This window comes from Sinocyclocheilus anshuiensis, unplaced genomic scaffold (genome assembly GCF_001515605.1).
Source record: "Sinocyclocheilus anshuiensis isolate Anshui unplaced genomic scaffold, SAMN03320099.WGS_v1.1 scaffold389, whole genome shotgun sequence".
NCBI lineage: Eukaryota > Metazoa > Chordata > Actinopteri > Cypriniformes > Cyprinidae > Sinocyclocheilus > Sinocyclocheilus anshuiensis.
Window position 1 is genome coordinate 1188495 of NW_015536494.1, and position 27579 is coordinate 1216073.

General features: G+C 35.9%; 1 protein-coding gene across 1 annotated transcript in view; it reads right to left on the bottom strand.

Annotated features, from left to right (window-relative positions):
* The window catches only part of zfpm2a (zinc finger protein, FOG family member 2a), a 197439-nt gene that overhangs the window by 123716 nt on the left and 46144 nt on the right, over positions 1–27579 (bottom strand). The window contains exons 2-3 of the mRNA XM_016483337.1: positions 15872–16030; positions 5117–5218 (exon numbers count right to left, since the gene is read on the bottom strand). Coding sequence (XP_016338823.1) covers positions 5117–5218; positions 15872–16030 — 261 coding nt within the window. The remainder of the gene's footprint in view (positions 1–5116; positions 5219–15871; positions 16031–27579) is intronic.

A 27579-nucleotide genomic window follows, 5' to 3' on the forward strand; every position in this document is an offset into this window, starting at 1 on the left:
AGCAACATAAACATGACAAATCAAAACATTATCGTGAATGTGTGTGGAAACAACGTGAATGTACGGAAATGTCTGTGCCTGTGCATAAATACAATGTGCGATCAGTGCGTCAAGAGCACTCATTCACGCATTATTATAACGGACTCACGCATGCTTACTATACGACTCCTGTACGCCACCGCAATCGTCTTTACCTTGATTGCAGTCTTCATCCATCAAAACTTTACTAGCGAGACTGGTTATCCAGTCGAGAAAACGTAGTTTGTGTCTCATCTGGCCATACAGCGGTGGGATGTGTTGACAATCCGTTCAGTGTGTACTTCACACAGCGTGTGTGACGTGTGAGGGACAATCACAGAATATGACAGAGCTCATGTTTTAAAGCGAAACACACTGGAATGAATAATTCACTTAAAACGCAACGCGAGTCTCTGTTCTCTCTGCAATCTCTGATGTAATCAGCCTGGTTTCCTTTATATTAGCGCTGTTTTGGACGGATTGTTTGAATGCATTCGCTTACTGGATCATTGGACTGAAAACTTTCCCGGAGTTTAGAAGCTTAAAATGATCTAATCGCAAGCAGAGTAGCAAAATTGGGTTAAGAGGTTAGAATAGAAATTGTGCTTCAGTAATTATTCAGTATTATTAATTGCGTAAAATTATTTTAACGCGTTAAGGATTGTAAAATTAATCACATGCGTTAACGATGACAGCCCTAATATATATATATACTAAAATCAATTATTGTCAATTATACAAATGAATTTAGGCATATAGTTCACACTGTGAATAATGGATTTATTAATTTATTTTACCCGTGACTCTGCAGAGGATAAGTTGTTATTTTAATTTATTTATATAAATTAATTTATTACATTTTATTGTATTTAACATTGTTATTAAATAATCTGTGTTTTTAAATATACACTTTAAGTGAGAGTTAGGTGATGACAAAAGTCAAAATAAATAAATGTAGAAATAGAGAAAAAATTTGCTTGCACACTGAAATATGCTATGCATGGTGATAAGTAATAATAAAAAAAATGTCTGATCTTAATTGAATCATAACTGTAAATGCACAGTATCATGCATCACTAAACAAACTGAAACTATAACACCAACTTCTCGACTGATTTCAGACTAGTTAGCAGCGTTTGCTAAGGCAACCGTGCTTATACTTAGCATTTTGATACTTAGCAACAAATCTCTAATATGAAATATTGAACTTCAGCATGTAACACGCCCGGCTCCATTTATGTCCAAACCTGAATGACACCAGAAATCATGCAGCTTTTTGTATGTTACTTTTTCTAAGAGATCAGATTTACAATTTTCACCTAGCAGGTGATAAAACAGGTAAAAAGAATCCCACAGACTTGCACTCGAGCCATATCTGGAGACCTCAAGCACCACTCACATTTCCATTAGAAAATGTAAAATTCTAGTGTTGTAATGGAACATGTTTCTTTGTGTGATACTTTCACAGATGAGCGACACAACCAGCAAAAATCATTCATTCAAAACAAACAGGGAGGGAATTGTCTCTCTCTCAGCATTACAGGATGGATGATCAGAGAGACATTGGGCTGATTAGCCCCCCTCCAAACCGCCTCCTCTTTTTTTTTTAAGCAGGAGTTTAAAGCTCAGCATTTTTTTCCGGAAAGCCTTAACTGGTCTATGATGCCTCTTTTTGTATGCGCTTGCCCCATCGTTGTGTGACTGACCCCCTCAGCCCTGCTGGCTGCCTGATCACAGGGACCGTTTATTACCGTCGTCCCTACCGCTCTTATCTTACGCCGCCAATGCTCATTTCCTTTCCAGATTGAAATGCAAATGTGAAATTTAATGATAAATGCATTATCTGATAGGTGCTGATAACTCTGATTTGCTGTCAGTATAAAATACACACCCCAGGGGGCTCACCAGTGCCAACTTGCCAAAATCCACTTTCTTATAAATGTACGTACCTGCAATAAATTCTCATATGCATTAAAAGGGGAATCATATTTTGTGTATTCTGTGATGTGATGCCACGGCTGAACAGTAATTGCTGCCGTTGCTATCTTGTTGGATGTATTATCCATCACTTTGATGAAGTGACTTTTAAGAAGTGCAAAAAGACAGATAAAACAGTATTTTTTTCTGAGAGACGGCGAGGGAAAATCTGCATGGTAAGGCGAGATTCTTGGAAAAAGAAAAGATATCTGTTTTCACATCTGTTGTGTGCTTTCTGCTTTCTGCTTGAAGGGATGGTTTATCCAAAAAATGAAAATTCTGTCATTATTTTCTCACCCTCATATCATTCCAAATCTGTATGACTTCCTTTCTTCTGTAGAACATAAAAGGAGAACATCTGCAGAATATTCATGCTGCTTTTTTCCATATAATGAAAGAATATAGTGCATTTAGTACATACGACTTAAGTGATATATTTCAAGTTTCCTGAGGTGAATGTTAAGTACTCATTTAAGTAATAATAATTAGTAATCAGTAATTATTTAAGTAATAATTTAAACAGAAAGTCTTCTCCAATGTAGTTCTCAAATCAACCTGATCACATTTAAATAAATAAATGATTAAAAAGTCAAAATTATTTATTTATTTTGAGAGTTTTAGTGTTTCTTCAAACAAAACTACTGGATGGCTTCAGACTTCAGTTAGGCTTTAGTAGAAAATAACGTGAATAATATGGACTATTTTTACAGCGCTTTTATTGTAATTTAATGTGATTTTTTTTTAGCTTGATGGCACCTGGTCACTGTATGCTTTTATTGTATAAAAAAAAAAAAGCTCAGACATTCAGACAGTCTAACATCTTCTGTGAAAGAAACGGGTTTGGAGCAACAAGAGAGTAAATAAATGATGACAGAATTTCTTTCATGTACTGTATAGGAATTGTACATCTCATGAGAACAACAAAACACTAATTATCGGCAGATGCAAAACACGTCAGATTACAGATTATATAATAATCTCCTCATTTCATAAAATATATTAGCAGTTGCATCATGCACTTACAACCATGGAATACTGAGTAGATAGCATGCTAAAAACCAAGCACGAAAAGGTTAGTAAATGCTACTGTGCACCATTTTGCCTTCTTTCCTTAGTAACACGGTCACTGCTTTGTATGTTAATACAATGAGATTGTGATCAAAAGCAGATCACCACATCACAATTCAACATAAGTTAGATAAAATACGCTCTTCATAATTCAAGAGCTCATTAAGTCTACAGAAGCAGCCGAGAGTTTTACCTCTGTCGGGTGGCCTTGTCAAGGATATCTTTAGATGTCCTGCTATTGAGCATCTGAAATCCCCTGATCCCAGATGGATTCATTTAAAACTTGTCATAATGAGCCGCTTACAAGTGATTACTGGCCGCTAGCTAATGGGCTAAACGGTTAAAGGAGGGCCAGGAATGATCGCGTGTTGGATTGGACCTTCAGGACTGAGTATCATATCAGAGGGGCACTGTGCACTGGTTTTTCCTCTTCTGTTCTCCAGCATATAAAATCAGAAAGCTTTTGTGGTGTAGAAAGTTTCTAGGAGATGATCACCAGTCCACGATGAACTATGGAACAGGCCAAAGGGCGCCCAAGCTCAAACCCAAGAAGGCCCAACACTCAAAAACAAAAGCTACGAGCTACTTGGTGTTAAATTCTTGATTCATTTTGTCTTTATTTCTCATTCTTGTGACTTTTCTCAGAAATACTTAAATGCCTAATAAACAACTAATCTATTTAGAACCTACACTCTTCAAAATTAAGGTCAACATTGATGGTTCCATTTAACATCCAAGGAAACTTTCAACTTCACAAAAGGTTCTTTATGTTCTTAAAATGTTCTTTACATTAAAGATAGGTCCTTTTAAGAACTGTTCACTCAAAGTTTTTTGGTGGAACCCAAAATGTGACCCTGGACCACAAAACCAGTCATAAGGGTAAATTTTTCAAAAATGAGATTTATACTTCATCTGAAAGCTGAATAATAAGCTTTCCATTGATGTATGGTTTCAACTATTTGAAAATCTGGAATCTGAGGGTGCAAAAAAATCTAAATATTGAGAAAATCGCCTTTAAAGTTGTCCAAATTAAGTTCTTAGCAATGCATATTACCAAACAAAAATTAAGTTTGAATATATTTACAGTAGGAAATGTACAAAATATCTTCATGGCACATGAACTTTACTTAATATCCTAATGATTTTTGGCATAAAAGAAAAACCAATAATTTTGACCCATACCATGTATTTTTGGCTATTGCTACAAATATACCCCAGCGACTTAAGACTGGTTTTGTGGTCCAGGGTCACAAATGGTCTCACTAATGGTTCCTCCTCAATGCAAACCCCTTCTTTTGGAACCTTTATTTTTAATATTGTACTTATGATTTAAATTCTTGTTTACAAGCATTTTCACAATTGACATGACATCATTTTTACATAATCAATAGACTTTAGTTTCGCTACTTGCTAATGCTAGTCAGAAGGACACTGTATTAGGGGAGGGACGTTCTCATTCTAAAGAGTGTATGATTGGACAAAAATTTGGATGCAAGATGATTCATCGATATACTGTATTTGGTCAGTTTTTTTTAACAGAATTTGAAAAATTAATTCTAAACTTTTTAACATGTATATCTGTTAAAAGCAGGGTTATTATAGTTAACATGAACTAGAACTAAAACCATTAAAAAGAGTTGCTTGAAATAATCAGTTGAATATGGAAAATACAAAAATAAAAACTAATTTAATAAAAACTGTAATAGTATTTTAATAATATTAAAATATCACCGGTTAAAACTTAATTTTGTCAATGTTTGGGAGTACACTAACATACAGATGACCTCAAAGTCAACCGATTTGGACCAAAAGCCCATTACTTTTTGGTTTGCCAAGTTGCTGTTGCCAATGTCACAAAATTTGTCTTTCTTGTCCATCACTGTCAATTTGAAAAAGGGAATAATAATTAGTCAGACAATATATTGTCTGTTCAGTTAATGAATGTTAAGTGAGAATTGGAGATATAAAGTCACAATTATGAGAAATATAGTCAAAATGCATTGTTATATAACACAAACACATCCACGTTAACATGATCAGATGATGCACTTACTTGGACCGTCCCATTCCTCTGGCTCCAGAGGGGGGTGTCTGGTCTTCTCACTGTCTGTTTCCATCTCTGTCTCTCCTATTTCTCTGTTGCCGTTTTCTTCCCCTAAAAACACAATAAATCAATCATATATTTGTGATTTATTTAATAGAAGCTGTAAACATGTTTTGTCTACACTTCATATTGACACTTGATACTTCAGTAATTTACTTTTGTTTTTGATAGATAGATAGAGATAGATAGATAGATAGATAGATAGATAGATAGATAGACAGACAGATAGATTTTGTCGCACAAAGCACATTGGAGTCACACTCTGAGTACAGATGCTTCGTGGCAGTGTCTCAGCGACCCTCTAATGCTGCGGAACGGCCTTCACCATGGTCCTCAAACACACACTGGTCCATCCGGATGGGTTAATCTAAAGATCAAATTCTCTCGCCACGGTGTGTTTAAGCCAGTTAAGACATGGTTCACTTCAAAGGCAGGCAGTTAAACATGGCCAAAAGTATCGCAGCTTCTTGCTTGCCTCTGCACACCCCGGCGAGAGGAGAGGGCCGTGCTGCCCTACTTACTGCACATGAGGTCATTCTGACCTATTTTCCTGCATGGAAGTTCCTGCTAGGGCTCAGCTTTTTTTATTCAATCTGTCCTCCTCACTCTCCCACTAAAAAGTGCCTCACTATTTGTATTGTCAGGACTTGAGAAGCTCCTTAGCATACTCATTGAGCATTACCATAAGGATAACAAAAGGCAGTATCAACAGTTCCTTTCCAGTGTAGCGAGTTTGGGAAGGCAGCGAGATAACATTAAAGGCTCTACCTTGATCTCTGGCGAACATGTTAAGCCCTGTAACGAAACGTCTTGGAACTGTTTAATTACCGCTCAGGAAATGAAGCTACAAGATGATTCGTTAATTAAGCAGTGATTAAGGATTTTCTGCCTTCTATCTAACACCATTTGCAATGCATTTTAAACACAAGCGCCCAGGCAACCTTGCAGGGAACAAGTGTCACAGCCGCTTGATGAAGTTTCTTTCAGGAACATGGAGGGAATCCACCGGGAAAACATTGTGCCAAGCAGGTACAGTGCAACAAATAAAGAAGACTGACATGCAACAGAATATAGTTCTGATGTTTTTTTTTTTTTTTATCGCATATAATTTATTTCTTACTTAAGAAATATCTTGCCGGTATTTTTGCATTCCTCCATGTTTCTTTGTCACTCTTGCATGCATTTTGTATAAATATCCATCTTGCTTCTCAGCAGGCAGATAAATAACAGGGTCAGAAATTAACCAGGGCTCAGGGCAAAAATGCCCCAGATATTCACCTCCAACATCCCCATTTCTAAATATATTAAATTTAGCAGACACCTTCATCTTTGAAAAGTGTCTTACAAATCAGAATAATATAAGCAGAGGCAATTTATTCAAGAGAAAAAAACTATACAAGCAGTGCAACCATACTAAATGCTAAAGCAGAACAAGCTAGCTAGAAAGTGCTTTTTGGAAAAGTGTAAAGATCTGTTTTTAATTGTTGAAGATTACAGCATGAAACCGTGTGACCAGCCAGATATTTTAAAATTGTTTGGGTTCTGTAAGTTTTTTTTTTTTTTTGCTCACAAAGGCTGGATTTATTGGCTCAAAAAATAAATGACAAGCTTTTTGTTTTTAAATTATAATATTATATCAAAATATAATTTACTGTGTATTTGACATTCATTTTTAATTTAGAAGTAATAGTCACAATTGTTCAGAATGAGAAATAATTAATTAATTGATTCAACTGATGTATAGTATGGCATAAATGGACATTACACTGTAGTATTTTATATGGCTGGACAATTACATGCACTCATAAAGATTTTTTTTAATTTTTATAAAGTCCACAAGATCAATTCCATACTTCATTGGTCACATAGTTTCATATTTGCTATCCTTTAAAAACTCCAATCATTCCTTTACATTTATTCATTTAGCAGATACTTTTATCCAAAGCAACTTACAAATATGTAGTATCACAAGCAATTTATCATAAGAACCAACAATATTCATAGTACACAATGCCAAGATTAAAGTATAAACTAGATTAGAATACAAAAAAGAGAAAAGGACTATTCAAATTATTTAAAAAAAAAAACACATAAATAGTATATAACTCTTTAAAACACAATTGAAACCATCTTTATTGTGAGGACTAACTAATTTAGATATTAGATTAAAATACAAGATTTAATCCAATATTTATGCGTGCTATATGTGACACAGGACCACAAAACCAGTCACAAGGGTCAATTTTTTCAATCTCAAATCTCAAAGCTAAATAAATAAGCTTTTCATTGATGTATGGTTTGTTATGATAGGACAATATTTGGCCGAGATACAACTATTTGAAAATCTGGAATCTGAGGACGCAAAAAAAAATCTAAATATTGAGAAAAATCGCCTTTAAAGTTGTCCAAATGAAGTTCTTAGCTATGCATAATCAAAAATTAAGTTTTGATATATTTACAGTAGGAAATTTACAAAATATCTTTATGGAACATGATCTTTACTAATGAATGTCCTAATGATTTTTGGCATAAAAGAAAAATCAATAATTTTGACCCATACAATGTATTTTTGGCTATTGCTACAAATATACCCCAGCGACTTAAGACTTTTGTGTTCCAGGGTCACATATTAGAGCAGTGAGTCATTAGCTCAGCAACATGCTAATGTCTATAATCGAATTGGAATTAACTATGTGCTTGCCAAGCCTTTTGTGTGATGTGTGTGAATGACCATTGAATGAATTACTGCTTGTAAAAAGCATTTCAAATCAGTCACTTTTGACAATTAGGGTGCTGCCTAGGAAGGTAGCTGTCTTTGTAGACAGTGGACAGTGTGGCAGCTCACTAGGGTTTCAAACAGAGTTTAAATCTGTGTCAAATGAGGTGGGACAGACATAAGGTTTACAGCCCTTCTGCTCACTGGTCTAAAAAAGAAAAAGAGAATGGCAAGAGATTGATCTGGGTGCCAAGATGTTGTTTGCATGTGTGCATTAAACCATGCATGCATATGTCAGACATTAGGATAGAGTTAGTGAGAAATCAGCCAATCAGAATGCAGCTCCTCTGTTCTGTGTAATGGCAGTGACATGCATGCGGGTCAATAAGCTTATAGGCGATTTACACAAACAGCTCCTGCAGCAAGGTAGACACAAAGTCATATTGGCTTTTCTCTTCCTCTCAGCATTGTTCTACCAAGGAAGCCCTTGAAAATGTCAATCTGGTGAGGGTGATTTTAAGGAGATCTGAGCTTTCTAATCCCGACAAACTGAGAGAGAGTGACAGAAAGATCAAAAAGACAAATATATAGTCTAGATTGTGAATGACCCCACACACACAGAAGTCCACAGAAAGATTCACATATAACACAATATCTGTGCACTGTGGGAAATGCAAAAAAAGCATTCAGTATGCTTAAAAAAACCTTATTCTAAATGGCTAAAAGAATAGCTCTAACTGAAAATAACTTTTTCACTGGTCATTTCCCTGCACATAATATTTTGCACCACATATATGCTACCATGATTGTTTGTTTGTTTTTTTTCGACATTTTGACATGTTACAATGGTAATGTAATATTTTTTCACCAAACTTGGAATATAGATATAGAAATCATAAAAAAATAACATTAAATCAAATTTACAGTGCACATTCATCTAAACAAACAAACAAAAAATATTTTAGCACAAAAAAAACAACTTTTTCATTGTTTTGGCGGATGTCATGCATACCTCTTATTTTTCAATTTTGATGTTTTATTTCTCCTCAATTCTGGTACATAACACTCACTTTTCACAATCCAATCAATTCCCAAAGGATCTACTCAATTTGTTTTGTCATTGAACATCCTGTTTTATTTCAAGAAAGCATCAGATTATGAAGTAAAATGAGTTATGGAGAGCATTTCATGCTCACTTTAAGTACCATGGTACTGTATATATCAAAGTATCTGATACTATTAATGTACCATGTTACCATCACAGTGCTTTCTGTGAGGGTTTTGGGTATCCGTTTATCAAGAGCACCAAAATTATGTTCCAATAAACCTGGAAGTGTCTGTTGTTAGTAATTTACCCATATGTGTTCCCTCTGTGTGTACTGTATGTTTAATAAAGCAAAAGACTTCTTTAGTGTGAGCAAAAACAGAAAAATGGCTCTAGCTATTACATGACCGAAATTGCCTCGTTGAATTGTTTTCTAATAATGGGAACTTTTGAATTATGTATCCTGTGTGCTTTGAAGATAAAGTGCTAATTTTGTTATGCTTGATGATGGGTGGCCACTTAGGAAGCCAATATTTCCCCTCCATTTAATGCAGTGGTAATTGAGGACTTTATAAAGTGAACTGCTGTTAAATAAACAGATTTCCCTGTAAAACTAGAGACAGCTGTACAACAAATACTCAAACAAAGTCTGCAGTTTCACTTTTCCGTTCAATAATCAGCATTAGCATGCAGCTTTCAGAAGCTGATTACAAATATATATATATATATATATATATATATATATACAAATGCCTTCAAACAAAGTCTGCAGTTTCGCTTTTCCGCCCAATAATCTGCAGTGGAATGCAGCTCTCGGAAGCTGATTACAAAAAAAATTCAAATGCCTCTAGTACGGACAAGAAAAAAGGAAAATAACCCGATGAAATTCCACCCAGCACCCCGGTGGAGTGTGTGATTAGTGGAAGGCCTTGGCACTATCTCTTTAGAGGCCCATAAATTCCCCATCATTACAGGAACTGGCTGTGCTCTCTTCTGGCTGCTGCTGGCCTGCGTTATCTCTCCATGCGATGCCGTCTGGAGTATGTAGATCTGGCCTGGCTAGATTGTCATACTTAACAAACATTAATGAATGATTTCCTGCAAAACGGGGCTAAAGGGATGTGTCTTTCATCTTATCGCTGCGCAAATGAGCATTTTCCCATATTCTCCTCACTCTACCATCAGTGATGGGAGAAATGTATTGAATAGATCTTTCTGCAGCCGAAGATCCCGATTAGTGAGGAAGCAACACATAGAAGAGCGTAATTCATTCTACTGCGCACTGTTTACTGGCTCGCGTCGTGAGGCTGCCCGGATTCAAAGGATTTGTTCATAAGTGGCACCTTGCTACAGGCTAAAATTACTCATAATTATTCAAGTCTTTCTCTGCGGTGATACGATCAGACCAGAATGGAATCTCAATGCTGTCATTAAGATCAATTCATTCATAATGAACATATTTATGCTGCAGCTTTCTTGAGATCATGCGCTGTATTGTCGTTAGCAAGCCCAACATTCGCTATTGGTTTGAAGACTTCAACAATTCAGTTCACACTGTAAAAAAAAAAAAAAAAAAACAGACCACTCTGTGACTCCAACTCAACTGCTCCCAAAAGAAACATTTACAAGAACGGAAAAACTCGGAAGCAAGGTCAAATTTAACAATTTCTGTAAAAGTAAAAAAAATATATAACACCACCATTCTCACAATTATAGCAGCAAGTGTGACAGTGGCTTGTAAATTTCAGTTTGAAACTTGTTCACAAGCACAGCGCCCATAAATGTGAAATTGACCGTGAAAAGGAAGTTGTTTGGAGGGGGGCTGCTTCAATTGTCAAGGAGACAACAAGGTTGTCTCTCTGGACTATCAGGGGTGCCTTTTTTCTTTTTATTTCCCTCCATCTCGTCTTTCAAATAAGGAGGCCCATCTCAGGCCTCAGGTTTCATGTTTATTCACGTTTGTGTGCCAGACTATTCATCGGCAGGGACTTCATTTCACAGTGCGCTCTGCTGTTTCGAAACCATTTCGTATGAAGCCATTGACAGAAGCGTCTCAATCATTTCATGGTACATGAGTGTGCAATGATGCCACTGAAGCCGAGACCCTCTCCAAACAGTTTAGGGTCGCCACAGAGAGGAAGCCCTCTGCTGTTTCAGGGTATTTGGTTCCACAGAGGCTGCTGGGAATTGGAATGAGTGATGTGCAAAAAGTCAACGCTTCAAAAAGATTTACTGATCATAATGCATGATGGTTCTTGTGAACGCTTACTGTTATAAGCCACACTGTTATTTTTTTGTGTGTGGTTTTTCACAATGATGTCTTTAGAGTGTATCAGTGTAGAGATATTGGTGTTGGACATTGAACGTCCAAGCTATAGTGTGTTGAACAGTCACAGATACTGTAAGTACATATGTTCAATTACAATAAGATTAAAAATACAGAATTATTTCTTAATGAAGTAACAGTTCTTGAATATAGCAAGGTGAACAGAACATTGTAGAAACATACAGGACAGTGCAATAAGTGTAATCTGATTAATGATCAAATGACTCTTATGAGCCACTTCTTTATAGCGAATCAAATACTTAAGAATAAGAACCAATTATTTCCAGTTAGATTAAATGAAATAAAGACATTAACATATTTTCATGATGTAACGGCGCTCGAATGTGCAACATGCTGCTAATGCAGAAGGAACATCGTAGAAACATACAGTACAGCACACCAAGTGTAATCCAATTACTGAACAAATTACTCTTATGAGCCACTTCTTTATAGCGAATCAAATACTTATGAATAAGAACCAATTCTTATACAGTTTGATTAAAAAAAAAACTGAAATTAATGTATTTTCGTTATGAATTGGTTCTTCAACGGGCAATACGCTGCTAATGCAGAAGGAACATACATGACAGAGCAACAAGTGTAATCCGATTACTGAACAATTGACTCTTATTAGACAATTCTTTTAAGTCAATCAAGTACTTGTGAATAAGTGGTTCTTGTCAGGTTCAATAAAAAAAAATACCGAAATCAAAATATTTTAATTACATGCCCGTTCTTGCCGTAAAAACATATAGTGTGACCAGTGTTGTCCAATTTTCAAGCGAATTATTCTTATTAACAGATTATTTTTAGTTTATTTCTCAAAAGAATCATCAATGGAACCTTTAAGGAATCTTAAATGTTAGGAATAATACCTTATGATTCCCATCCCTATTCGTATGGGCTGAACGATGTCTGGATCTTCAGCCCATATGACTAGGCATGGGAATCGTAAGGCATTTGCCAATTCTGATTTCTCTTAACAATTCTGGTTAATTCCATTTCAAACCATGAACCACGTTCATATTCGCGCGATTTTTTGCTCAGCTCGTCAGTGAACAATGGCTCTGTGTAGTTAATGCTGCTCAATGTGAAAGCACGCACGTGATGGAGATTTACCGCTGATTACAGAACCGGCTTTCTGACAAGATGCGCATTAAATATCGCATGCGATTTATCGTGCAGCCCTAATTCAGACTAAAGCAAATGGGTGAGACTTTGTTGGCGTGCATCCGCCTGACCTCTGTGAATTTAAGCTTCTTTGCTACTTCACCGTCGCCCAATCAAAGTTAATAAGGACTTGGTGAGTTAATGAAGACGGGTGAGTCCTCTTTTTGTTCAGACAGCTGTTTAATACATATTATAAGACGAAAAATTTAATGGAGGTTTTAGGTTCTCCTGACAAGCTAGTTGTCTGCAAATGCCGACAAAGATACACGACCACTGAACTACGAGCCAGCCGTGGAGCAACCGCCTGCCAGCGAGGAACTTCAAACAGGAGACCTTATTCTCCAGAACAGATAAAGGCCCAGGGATGAGTGACTGCTTTTTAAAGCTTCGACGTTTGATTCCGCTCTGGCTAATTACAGCCCGCCATCTCATTTGAAAGGGTTTACTTAATCAAGAGAACCCTCTCTGCCATCCTATAGCTGAGGAATAACACACATAAACCGTTTAATTCCACCAGGATTGCGTTTGACTTCAATTCATAGCACTTCTGCATAAGTGGAGTGAATTTAAGCCACTCAGACGCTGGGCTAAATGCGCTTTAAAGAGATCTAATTGAGCAGAGGATCAGGGGGAAATGAATACACCTGATGAGCTTGTACTGTGCGTTAACGGGAAGAGAATGGGAATTTGTCCGAAGAATTCGAGGACACGGAAGACTTAGAGCCGAATTGCAGCTGATGGGGAGCTTGAGAAATCTGACGCAAACCCCTCGCATATGACGACGGGAAGATTACTAAAGCATCTCGGAAGTAAACGAGTTGAAAGTTTGGACCACTGGTGGTCTTAGTTTTAGCAAAGCCATCAAAAAGTTCAAAGGAATCTTAAAAGAGGAGATTTGCTAAAACTTGGTGGTGCTTGAGACAAAAGAGGCCATCGAAAGGCTTTGATACAAGTACATACTCAAAAACTGCCCTGATCCGAGCCTTACAAAATAGTATTGTGTTGTTGCAATATTTCCCATAGGACTGATAGTATTTCCATAGTAATCCAAAATACTTAAAAGAATACCATATCCAAAACACATTAAAAATACAAAAATTTACTATATGCAGAAATTAAAACATAATTATTAAAGATAAAAATAGTAAATATACAGTAAATAAACAAATAAAACGAAACAAAAATGTAAAAATAAATATTATCATGGTAATAAAAAAATGGTAACAAAGTTGTAATTTGTAAGTTGTAATTTGTAAGTACGTTTTGTAATTTAAGGGCTCATTTGAATACTTATATTGAATATTTAGATTCACCAAAGCAGTTCTTTCATAAATCCCATGAGTTTAATGAAAACACATTTATATAGACATCTACTATACACGATGTCTGCATTTTTCCTAATTCATTTCTAAAGAGAAGAAACGACCTTGGGATCTTTTAGTAATAGTAATTGAATGTAGCATCTCAATACTGTATTTTATCCCTTGAGAATCTGAATTAAAGCTCCACAAACAAAAAGTAAAACTGTATTCATCAGCAGGCCTTGTCCAAGAACATTCAATCAAGCAGCGGGAAACAAAAGCACATATGAAGATTTTCATTTGACCCCGAAACCAGATATTACCAAACTGCCATTAGTTCTAAGGTTCACGCATGTCACGCCTGTTACACCTTTACGGGTAGAACAAAAGGAAAATCATTAAAACAGAGACCACCTTGTGTAAGACATAAAAAGATTCTACTCCTCAAAGACAAACCTTGTATGAAATCCCTCTGGGCAATGTGGGTTTTAAAAGAAACGTAATTTAAAAACATTTCTGTTTGAGGCAGAGGGACATTCAAAGCACAAACTCAGTCGGATTCCTCTCAATGAACAGTAAAGCAAGAATTGGGAATCCCTAGAAGGGTCTCTTGAGGGGTGGATGACATTGCATGTGTTCTGGGGGTCCAGACATCCTCATAACTTTGAACTAAAACACACTGCAAATTAGTCAGGTGTGACCAATACATAAAAGGAATAGAAAGATCACAAAAAAGGCACAAACTGTCTGAACTGGCACAAGACAAACATCAGGCCAAAAACACCCGGCAAACGCAGATGCAAATGCTTAACCAACACATTTTAAGTGTGCTGTACTCTTGTACATACTTAAATGCATGTGCTATTAAACCAAATGCTAACCATCAACATGTCAACGCTTTAGGTTATCCTAATTGTTCTGCGAGATTCTTTTCAAACTGTTGATACACCATGACAGAAATTGACCTGAAAAATAAAACTGACTTTAAAAGAACTGAACTATGAAGCCCTGGCACATTTCAGAGAGTGTGTACATTATTTTACAAAAGTTTGGTGTCAGCAAGATTTTAACGTTTTTCAAAGAAGTCTCTGATGCTCACCAAGGCTACATTTATTTGATCAAAACTGCAGTAAAAACAGTAATATTGTGAAATATGATTACAATTTCAAATGAATGTTTTCTTTTTTTAATATATTTTAAAATGTAATTGATTCCTGTGATGCAAAAATGAATTTTCAGCATCATTACTCGAGACTAATATGCTGATTTGCTGCTCAAGAAACATTTCTTCTTATTATGCTAAAAATAGTCGTGCTTATTAATATTTTTGTGGAAACTGTGATACATTTTTCAGGATTCTTTCATGAATAGAAAGTTCAGAACAGCATTTATTTAAATTTTAATCTTTTGTAACATTATACATTTCTTTAATGTCACTTCTGATTAACTGAATGCATCTTTGCTGAATAAAAGTATTACTTTCTTTCTTACTGACCTTACAAAAATACTGACCTCAGACTTTTGAATAGTAGTGTGTGTCTGAATTCTGTCATCATTTAAGCACCATAAAAAGAGTGTCCCCTCCACTGCAGCTTTAAAGTCTCAAGACGCATTATATCATGTTTAATACATGTTTGGAACAACATAAAGGTGAGTAAACAATGACAGAATGTTTATCTTTGGGTTAACTGTGCCTTTAAGTGATAAAAGCTCAATTATATTTTGCTCCCCATGGTAAATCCTGCCTGGAATATGACTAAAGGTTAGCCAGCACACTGGTTGCCATTTCCCTAGATCAAACTCCAGTTTTCAGGTGCATAGTGAGAATCGGATATCAAAGGGAGCCTATCCAAACCTGGATGCAGAGGTTGCTGGAGTTTTTCCCACGCTTCTACGAGCCCGGCCAAAACAGTGTGTGTTCAAGCTTTGGTTTAAAACTGCCATCAAACCGGTGATCAGAGTCTCCTCCGAGTCAGACTTCAGCTGGGAATCAATTAGCAAAACTGAATTTCTTCGAATGCTAAGCTACAACTCGTTTCACTAGGATATGCACTGCGATGAGTATCTAAACACTTCCTTGGTTTGTAGATCTTCTACATGAGAGGTCGCGCTATACATGGAAGTAGAAGCGTCAGGAATATCTGACCTTTGCCGCAGAAGTACTCCATGTCCTCACAGGTGAGGTTGTCTGGTTCAAAGTCAACAGGAAAGTTTTCCTCCACTGAAAACTCCTCTTTAGCAGTAAGTTCATTCGCGTCTGATATACACTCCTCCTCTTCCTCCTCCAGACCTCCATCTAGTGGACCTACACACAGAACACAGCACAATCAAATAGTTTGTCGTAAGTGAGACGCTGCCAAGCAGGAACACTTACACTTGTACAGCACATGTATCAGGAACATGTGAAAGACACAAAATTACGCTACCTTCTAAAATACACTGCATTTCTGAGTGAAAACTGTTTCTTCATCCATTTTTAGTCAGCCTCATTTTGGCCACATTTTGATACAGAATAGCATGTATCCTTTGTGGAAAAGGCAATCCCATAATGCAATGCAGTGAAAAAATCCATCCAATATGGCGGTCAAAGGAAAAGAAATATCAGTAAGATATGATTCAGCACTTGTATTACTGATAATATTACTGATAAAGATAATTTAATTAAGTAAAAACACACTATATGTCCCAATATTTGTATGCTATGTACTTTTATTCTTATTACATAATTGCATTGTTCACTTAGCAACACGCTAACATCAAAAGCCATTGAAGTAAATCGTGCTCTTTCCATAAGCACTATTTCTATATTGTCCAAATCCAAGTCACTTTTGAGGTTCTACTTCAGTTAGGATGCTTGCTACTGTAGATTTTGAAACAAAGCCACTCAATGCTGCTATACAAAACTGCATTTGCACTAATTTTGCAATATCAAACAATACCTATGCTCAAAATGAAATGCTACAACACAAACTAGTTTTCCAGAAAGCAGTTTGTGTACAGACTAAATTTCATATTTGCATACTGTATCCCACAATGCAATGCACTCAACTTGACCTGTTATTTCCGAAACTAAAAGCAATATAATATTTTGTTGGACTCATTATTTGATCAGACCACCAAAAGTCAAGAATTATTATTATTTTATTTTTTTACATAAAACTGGAATGAAAGGCAAAATAATCATAATTATTTCCTAGATGATGACTGGCCGACATTCCCTGAAATGCACATGCAAAAATGTAGCTGTATTGCTGCATACTGAATACTGTTTCCTATAATAATTTTGTGAAAAAGTAGGCAGCATACAGTATATGCTGCACAGTATGCTGTATTCATAACATAATCTCTCCTCAGGAAAGTGTTTCCTGTGGCCCACTTGACTGAATATCCTCATGACCGCTGCTGCAAGTGTGGAGTGCTGCCGCTTCTCAGCCGATGTCAAACCTGTGAAACCCTCTTCATCTGCGAGAAAAGTTCCTCTCGCACGACCTACTGACTTTTAACACCGGCGTCAGCAGGAGCAGAGGACAGAAAATGCCTTTATTAATTTGTCCGCCTTATCACAGGATACAATGTTGATTTTACATTTACATTTCATGCCTCCAGGTAATACACCGGTGCAATCTTAAAGGAGACATTTTCCCGAATGATTAATTTTTTTCTCTGCTCTGTGCAATGTTATTTCTTTAAATCTAAATGATTTCTTGACTTTAGCCTGTAGTTGAACCTTTTTTTTTTTTTGTGGGGTATTTGCATATTATAATTTTGCTACAATCAAGGGCATTGGTTGAATTCCTTGCACCTAAAATTGTATAGGGGGGGAGGTCAGACCGCCACATTTGAAAAAGATTTTCTCTCCCTAAAAATTTAAAATAAATATTTCTTTAATATTCAATGCATTTAGCACCAATACTTTGTTGTATACACTTCCTTTCAAAAGTGTGGGGCCAGTAAGATACTTTTACTTTACTTTAAGTAAGGTTGCATTAAATTTATCAAACGTTACAGTAAATACATTTATAAAGTAACAAAAGATTTCTTATTCAAACTTTTCGAACTTTCTATTCAAATAATTGTGAAAAATGTCATTTAGAAAAATAAATTACATTTTGAAATATATTAAAATAGAAAAACAGTTATTTTAAATCGTAATAAAATTTCACTATATATATATATATTTTTTTTTTTTTTTCCTTTTCTTTTTTTCATTAAATAAATGCAGCATTGGTGAGCATATGAGACTTCTTTCAAAAATATATAAAAAAATAGCAGTGTATCTCTCAGTATTATATAGCACATACTACTTTTATTATCAATCATACTTAGGATTAGAACATTTTCAAAAATACATTATAATAACAATACCTAGCAATGCCCTACAAACCACCTGGAACAGCATAGCAACTGCATATGCTAACATGCGTACAACCACTCAGAACACTTTGCAACCATCCAAAATGTCAACAATTCAGGAAATGTAAAAAATGTAGCTTACTTACTTTTAGTTTCTATATCAAACCATTATAAGCACAACTAACCTTTTGCATGCATGTCAAAATTACTATATATTCTCAAGTTAGGGAAGTTGACATCCTAAGTACACCACTTAACGTGTCATTTTGTTCGTTTGTAACAGTCGAGGCGCTCACTTTAATAAAGCAATAAATTCCGTGAAGAGCCCTTTCTTCCTGCACAGAGCAGCGTCGAGCACTGTCTGATCTTCCCAAACGGCCGTCTCTGTTCATTAAGACTGCTAAATGACTCCTTTATAGTGCGCTACAGCTGCAGGACTCATGCTACATGAAAAGAATTAGCGCACAGATCTCTAATAGACACGGTGTGAAGCGCTGGAGAGCCGGTTTACAGTTTTATGATCTAATCGCGTTCGGGCCTTTCACCGGCTCACGGAGGGAAGCGGCACCTCGCGTTCGCTCAGTACATCTCAATATGCTAAAAGCAGATGGGCAGAGAGATATCAGACGCTCTGAACTGCTGAGGCCTGACACTTCCCTCTGAGAGGATGAGGAGCGGCTGGGAGACGGGTTTCTGAAAACAACAAAAGCTGAGGGGAAGGTGTCCCATCACCCACAGCTTTAGATGTCTTTAAATGACTCTAGAAATACAAAAAAGGTGATGGTACACAGTAAAAATTATACCCTTCAAAAGTTTGTGGTCGGTAAGATTTTTTAAATGTTTTTGAAAGAAGTCTCTTAAGCTCACCAAGGCTGCATTTATTTGATCAAAAATACAGTAAAAACCACACTATTTTGAAATATTATTAGAATTTAAAATATCTGTTTTCTATTTGAATATATTTTCAAATGTTATTTATTCCTGTGATGCAAAGCTGAATTTTCAGCATTTTTACTCCAGTCTTCAGTGTCACATGATCCTTCAGAAATCATTCCAATATGCTGATTTGGTGCTGAATAATGATGTTGAAAACAGTTGTGATAAATTTTTTTCTTTGATGAACAGAAAATTCAAAAGAACAAAATTTGAAGAGTTTGGTTCCAAAACGCAATAAACGCCATTTAAAAAAAAATTTGAGTTTCTGCCAAAATCAGTATTGTATCTGGTCGGTATTGAAAAGTCAATTTAAAATTTTACACAAAATGCGATATCCGCCGAGTTATTATGTCATGTTTTCTCCCTTTTTTTTCAAAACCGCGACAAATGCCAGTCTCCCTTCTCTGCAGAATGCGATATATCCGCTCAACCAATCACAGCGCACCATTCCACGGACTCTAGACAGTAATGGCGGCGCTTTGAATACACCCGGCATTCTAGTTTTCCTCATCTATTTTGTACTTTGTGATCAACAAACAAACTTAGGGCATTAACAAGAGAAGTTGAATGTAAGGGAAATGTCATTTTGGAATTTCTGTGGTTAAATGTGATATTGTTGTTCATGTATGTTCATCATGAAATTCTTTTATTGTTGTAATTAATTTATAGCATTAACAAGATGACCCGTTGAATTCTTTTTGGAGCGATAACTGATAGAATGTATTTTTAGTCCAGTGCCTGCATATAAGATTAGCATTGACCAAGTTCAGAGGCTGTCATATGTGGATCAACTTACTATGTTGTGTATTTTCAACAGTTTCAATATGAAAAATAACTTTTATATTGATTCAATGGATTTATTGCTTTTTGAAAAAAAAAAAAAAAAAAGGGGTCATGGATTTATTGCATTTTGGGGAAAAAATAATACAATTTTATAATAAATCTTTGAAAATCAAAATCTGGATTTGAATTTTTAATGTTATTATAACCTAAAGATGCTATGTGAAAGTTTGAAATAGATAATAGTGGTTTTCATCTTGCCACTTTCTTTAATAGCTTTCATTTTCATTTATAGCGTTTTGGAACCAAACTCTTCATTTATTTGAAATAGAAATCTTTGCATTATACATGTCTTTACTGTCACTTTTAATCAATTTAATGCATCCGTGCTGAATAAAAGTATTAATTTCTTTATTTCAGTTCAGTACTAATTAACTTCACATTATAACGGTAATTGGTTATAAATCAAATTCAGATTACAATTAAATCACAACAAATATGAAATAATCTATTTTTTTTACACAGCTCCACATATATTTGGCTACATTTGTCATTCAAATTAATTACCAGACCTACACTTACAGATTACTATTTTTAATGCATTAATGAGAAAAATTATGATTCATCACTAATGAGTGACATTAAATTAAAACACTGATATCTCAACTTAGTATTTTTACATGGTATGAGAGACTAGAATTGTATGCTGGTATCTATCCAAACCTTGAGGTAATATCTTAATGTCCTGGTTTAATCACAAATATAAAAAAATGTGATTTACTATGTGTGAATCAAGGATGCATCCGTTTAAATTATGTTACATCAGGATGCATCAGTTTAAGTTATGTTTAAGGGTCAGATCTATGAGAAATAGCTCCTAAAGCTATTAAAACTCATTTTTCTTCTAGTTAAATAAAAAGATAATCCCAGGATACTGGATGATTACCATATTCACAAGAAAGACATTTAACAGATTCATGAAATGTGTCCCAATCCAGTGGATCCTTGCATCAGAGTCATGTTTTAAAAGGCTACTTCACCGCCCTGCTTCGATTACCAAAGTTCAAGCCCTTTGCACGTTTGGCTTATTATACTGCATTCATTGCATGAAGAGACCTGAAATAATTTCAGAGACAGCAAACGATAAGAATAATGACTTTCTAAACGACTAGGCCCGCACTCCTAGCTCATTTTCTGATAGTGCTGTAGCCCGCTATATTTAGTTGTGTACTGTTTAAAAGTCTGTCACAATCAATCTCCTGACGGCTGAACGCTGGCTGCGGTTTGCAGATGCTCGGAGGGGCCAAACGCGCCGGACGCCGCACTCTGACACCATCAGAGAATCGCTTGAACCCAAGAGAGAAAATCAATGAGACCAGATATATTACGAGATAGAGAGACTCTCGTTAGATGAAGAATCTGAGAAAATGAAAGTCGTGTGAAAACCGCAGGCTTTGTGATCCTTTTTACACAAAACGCTTTTTGATGGTCTGTTGACGAACTGCAGCTTTTCAGTTAGCAGTGGAAAATTGATCTGTGTTGCTAAGCTAACAGAAATTTGTCTCTGTGTGACAGAACTGTTGGATATATGCATAAAAGCACAAATACTACAGTGAATTAAATTTACTGCACTGGCAAAACATTTGAAAAATTACTGATAAATCAACATAGTCAGTGCATGTTGCAAGCTTGAAAAGCACAAGCAAACCCAAACATGAAAATTCTGTCATCATTTATTCACCGTCATCTCATCATATGAATTCAAGGTTCTTCAAATATAGTGAATGCGTCTTATGGACTACATTTATGGTCCTTTTTTGAGCTTTTTGTCATTTTTTGAGCTTGAAAGACCCTGGTCACTATTCATGTTCACTGTATGAAAAAGAACATCTGCTTTGTTTTTTCCATGGAAGAAATACAATCACATGGGTTTGGAACAACATGAGGGTGAGTAAACTATTAAAAAAAAATTCATTTTTGGGTGAACTGAAAGACAGGATTTCCCAAACTGGGGTTTGTAAGGGAACTACATAGGGTTTGTGAGTTAATACATAATAAAAAGCTAATAATTAATTAAATCATAAAAACAGGAAAAAAAAAAAAAAACTCTGACATTTGTGACTCTGACAAAAAACATTTGTATGTTTATCTGTACTGCATTTCATGTAACCATTCACCGACATCAGAGAGCCTAGAACATGCAAATGTGTTGTTAAATTATTGAAATATTAACCGTGTAAAGCCTGGCATATGAAATAATAGAAAAAATAAAAAAGGAACAGTTTATTGAATCTTTAGTCAAAATATTTTTAAAAAGTCTGCATATTTTTGTTGAGTATCATATTTGATAAATCAGGCTTTATGAGAATATGTAGCTTAAGGAGGAAAAATAAATATCAGGCCACTCGATATCTTACATATCTAAAACATATAATGCAAAACAATACAATGATGATTAAGAGAAATAAAGAAATAAACATTCCTCAAAGGCCTGATGAATCATATATGATATATGGCATTTTTACATTTTTTTTTTATTATATATGTATAGTCAAATAAACCTAAGTTACTTTAGTCCAGTAAGCATTCATCTTGAATTCTTATTAATAATATAAAAGTTATTCTTAAATTTACTTTATCGTAATCAGTGAAGATAAAAAAAAGACACCTATATGTTGTAATTTTTACAGTTATACTAAAAGGCCAATCAGATGACAGAAGGCATGTAGCAGATTGTATACAACAGTTTCTCAGCAAAGTTTTGATCATGTTGATAATTCAGAGGTCTTAGGAGTAAATATTTTAGGTCCGAGGTATTCGGCTGACAAAAAAAAAGTTTGGGAATCCCTGCTTTAAGATGTCATAATAAAACTCCACAACTCAAGCTGCAGCAGTGAATACTAATATAGCACAGTGCTACCTCGCATTCACACGATCCTCTGTTCGCCCAGTGGCCCCTGCAAGATATGATCAGCCCAGAGATGCAAAGATACGTCCGCTCGCTGTCTCTAAAAAAGACACGTGCTGGAAATATGCGCAAGGGAATCCGAGAATCAAAAAGTCATTCATAATGTGTCACCGCACTTCAAATCTTAACTCTGGCTAACCCTGAAAAGCCTTAACAAGTAAGAGCAGAAAAATGAAATTATTTTGAAATTGAATTCTAAACTTCAAAACAAACAGGTTGGTGTTGGGGATTGGCTGGCGGTGTTGCCGCATGCACGCGTGTTTGGAGGTGGGCTGGGACTCGTCTGGGGCCTCTGATGGTGATAGCACACTTTATCAGCGGGAGCCACAGTGTGGAGTCCCATCACAGTCTGGGTCTTCTCTATGGCTCCTAATTAGGGTAGAGGTAATTGAATCGCATAGAACAAAGCAGCAGATCTCTACAAGCATGGAAATCATTCTGCTCGCACCTACAGCAGCTGTTTTTTCATCTGGCTGTGCCATTGAAATTTGGAACCGAGCTTGGCCCGAGGATAAAACACACAGCAAGCACCTGAGACCCAACATGAATACATAATGCCATGTAAAGGCCTATAGGGATTCCCAGACCGGCCCAAACCCTGCCAGACTTGGATGGAAACCTGCCTTTTGTGGGCCAAAGAAAGATTCTGGTGTGGTGTTGGGACATTCGGGTTTGAAAGTACACGCACACACACACACGTCTCAGCACAACTCTTCTGAAGCTGCTAAATTGTTCGGTTACCCTCATTAGAATCACACATGTAGGATTTGCGTCATATTTTTGATTGAACTACTGAAAAGTAGTGGTGGGAATCTTTAGGCACTTCACAATCCGATTCCGATTCTGGGAGTCACGATCCGATTCCAAAACGATTCTTGATCTACATTTTTTCCTAATTAATTCGTCAACGATTCGATTCAACTCAATATCACGATGCGTCACATTCTCAATTTTCAATATTACTGCACATGGCTACATTTTCATATAAATTTTATATAAAATATATTTTGTGCAGATTTTACTTTAATTATCTAATACTCTAATTATATAAGCAGGCTACTTTTTAAAAATAATTACTTATTTTAAAAATAAGTGTTCTTCAAGTAGGCTATCTGAAAGTTTACAGACAATCATAGTTATGGGTTTTTCTTTTTTCCTCAGCATTATTGCTGTTCGATTCCCACTAATGCACATTTCTATTTCGATATATCAGATGTTTTGTCCTGTTCTGAAAACATAACTGACTGTGTTTACATCAATTTCGTATAAAACGTGTCTCACGGCGCATATTCTGTGCAATGAAGCCCACCGCGATTGTCTCTAGCGCACACACGTGCCACATGCGGGGAAAACCATGCTCAGAATCGATTCTGAAATGTTCAGAATCTATTCAGAATCATTGAAGAGAGAATTGCGATGCATCGGAGAATCGTTTTTTTCTCCTACCCCAACTGAAAAGCATGCTGGTAGAACATCTTTACCAAAACACATAGAGCGTGAACTAATATAACCACAGAATGTTTTTATCCTAGACATCAATGAGATTAAATGGAGAACAAATGCACACCAAATGGAGACTTTCTGATATTTCTCCTGAGAAAAAGTTAACTGACATCTTTAGAGTTTGAGAAGAGATGTCAACAATGTCTCAAAACTGTGCTCAGATTTATCATGATACCCACTGACATCTCAAAATGCACTCAAATTATTTCCCATCAAATTATTCCAAGAGCAAAGTAAGTGTATTGTGCTATGGACATTAATTTTATAGCTCTATTCTCTTACACAAACTTAGTCTTTTTTCCCCCCTATTTTCAATTTTTTTCCTATTTTTTCTTATTTTTCATTTCCTGTTTCTCTTCAAAAATGTAAGGAGAAACAAATGAGACAAAGTTGATACTGGAATGAAATATAACATATTCATTAAAGAGCAACCAGCAATAAATCTCAGCAATAAAAAAAAAATCTGGGTGTGTTTATATTTAAAATTAAACTTAAAGAATCAGGGTTCACAAATCTTTTGACCACTGAATTTCCATCAATTTTACAATCGCATAAAATTATATTGATGTTTTTTTTTTATGGAAATTGCACTCAGTAAGATAATATTTATGAGAATAACTGCTGAGAATAATTGTTTTTATGATATATAGAATACATAATATTCATATTTTTAAAAAGTAAATTTTTTTCTGAATGTTTAACATTTTTGGATTTTATAATTTATAAAAACATTTTAGAAATTAATACAATCTAAAAAATCCAGGCCCAAAAATCAAATTTTTTCAGAATTTACATGCCCATGGGAACCTTTTCCTTGAGTTAAAGTTATTTTTATACATAAAATTATTATATAGTGTTTTTCAAAGCTAAACATCTGAATATATTCATAGATAATGATGGCAAAACATCTGGTTATATCTTACTTAGGTCATGTTTTCTGGGTTGCATGTTTAAAGGGGTCATATGATGCGATTTCTAGTTTTCCTTTCTCTTTGGAGTGTTACAAGAAAATAATGATCTTTAAAAAAGCATCATATGACCCCTTTAATGTGTTTAAACTCATAAATCCAAGATTAAAAGATTCAATTACTAGGCTATAGCAGCTAATGTCCATTAAGATCAGACCAGAACAGAGTGTTTCATAATCACTGTGAAAAATCTCACATGTACATGCTAACAAACAGCAAAGTGGCTCTGAGCTGTTGAGTTTGCAGAGTTGTGTGTGCATATGAAAGTGAGACATCCTGTGTTCAGCATCTAGTAGACTGGAATTGGAGTGGCATAAAAACAGGACTGGCATTTGACAAGGCCATTAAAATGCTGGAGGCGTTTCTGAGCGAGCTGATGGGCTTCAACAGATGCCAGAATCTCAGAGCCTCTACTTTTCTGTCTCTCTCTCTCTCTCTTTGCACCCAACTGGCAGTGCCACACGCCTATTAAAGGCTGAGGGTCGTCCTCCAAATGTTCAACACCAATCACAGAGACCCTGCTCTCTGAAGCTCAGGTGTGAGTTCTCATTAGCTCCTGTGCTCTGTCCCAATTTGAACTGGGCCGTCTTTCAGAAACACTCTGTCCGATTGCTCCACATCAACTGCACTGAGCTCCAGAGAGAGACATTTACATGTGAACTGCCTTCCGTAGTGGATTTCTGAGCCTGAGGTGAGGTCACACTACACTTTAATCATGCTAAATAATAAATAAGGGTGAACAGAATGTTGCACTTTTGGCCTTCTGTTTTCAAGATAAAATACATTATTAAAAAAAATAATAACAGCAGATTAAAAATGTTGTCAGCATGAAATCAAAACTGACACGTTTTACTTATTAAATGAACATTTCTGGCCTTATTGCAAACAATTTATCGGTACACAATATTCTAAGTAAAAGAAATGTTTGTCTTCATAATCTTTAGTCGAAACCTAAAAACTTTGTTCACATATGAATAGGCATTGGACGACAACCGGTTTCAAGGTATACCGCGGTTTGGAAAAGTCACGGTTTCAAAACCACTAAAATTTTTCGTTGTACCGTTTTTTTTACGTGTCGTCAAATACAGAAAGTGCAGGACTCCCTCAGTTGTGTGCAGCGAAGAGCATAACGAGACCCCTCCTCCTCGGTTGGTGCGAGCGGTCAGAGTCACCTGTGTGTAGAATGGCCGAAGGATGTGAATTCCTGGAACTTTTTCCCCTGTCGAAAAAGACGAAGTCTGTCGTATGGGAATTTTTCGGGTAACGTAGACTATGTTCGATACAAAATGATGTTCCGTACAGATGACGTTTTAAGGGGCGGTCACACTAGACTTTGAACGTGCGAAATTTTTTCGGACGCTGCTGCGAATATGGGCGGGAGCAGGATATGACAATAATAATAATACACTTGTGTATAATAATTATATTGTACTCTCTCTCTCTATATATATATATATATATATATACACACTAAGCAATACAAATTATAAAATGTGTCCGCATTCAAATGTACCGTCTGTTCCTGTTTCCATTGACAACGCGAACCATGCAGCTTCTTTTTCTATTTGATTTTTATAATCTTTTAAAGATGTATTATATAAAATAGGATGCCGCGCTACGGCTAAAATGAGCGCTTCCTCCATTTTTGAATTTCTGTACAGAGAGGTCACGCAGTGACGTATCGATCTTCTACTGGTCACACGTCTTCACGTGATGCAAATTCGCAGGTCAGAGTTCACCAAACTTGAACTTTGGAACTTTTTGAACGTTTCCGGTCTGACGCATTCACATGCGTATGAATGGAAGTCAATGGAACGAAAAGTGCAGTGTGATCGCCCCTTTAGCACCGATCGCTAAATAAATACTTCCAGGTCGTACATAAACTATATATCTACGTCATCTTCATTTCTCCCTCTTTCACCCCCGATCAAGACAGAGACCCACCCGCCGTATGTTTCAGCGTTTAAAGGGGTCATATGATGCGATTTCAATTTTTCCTTTCTAAGCCTCCTGCCATTGTTTACATCAGTTCAAAATCACGCATTTAAAAAACAAAAAACAAACTTTGTCACTGTTTGAGTGTTTATACGGAGAGACCGTGTGTGTGTGTGTGTGTGTGTGTGTGTGAGACGCTCGCGCTCTCTCTTTCCTTATGTGTGTACGTGCACACATCCTCGTACCTCACCGCTCTAAACCATAGCTCCAAACTTAATCCAGGAAAGGTGAACATTCCTGCATCATAACTTGGACTGAAACATGAATGTGTAGAAATCGAGCATGTCTCCAAAAACCTTGTTGAGCTGCAGGTTTAATGACTGCATTTTTTATTTATTTTTTAATTTTAAA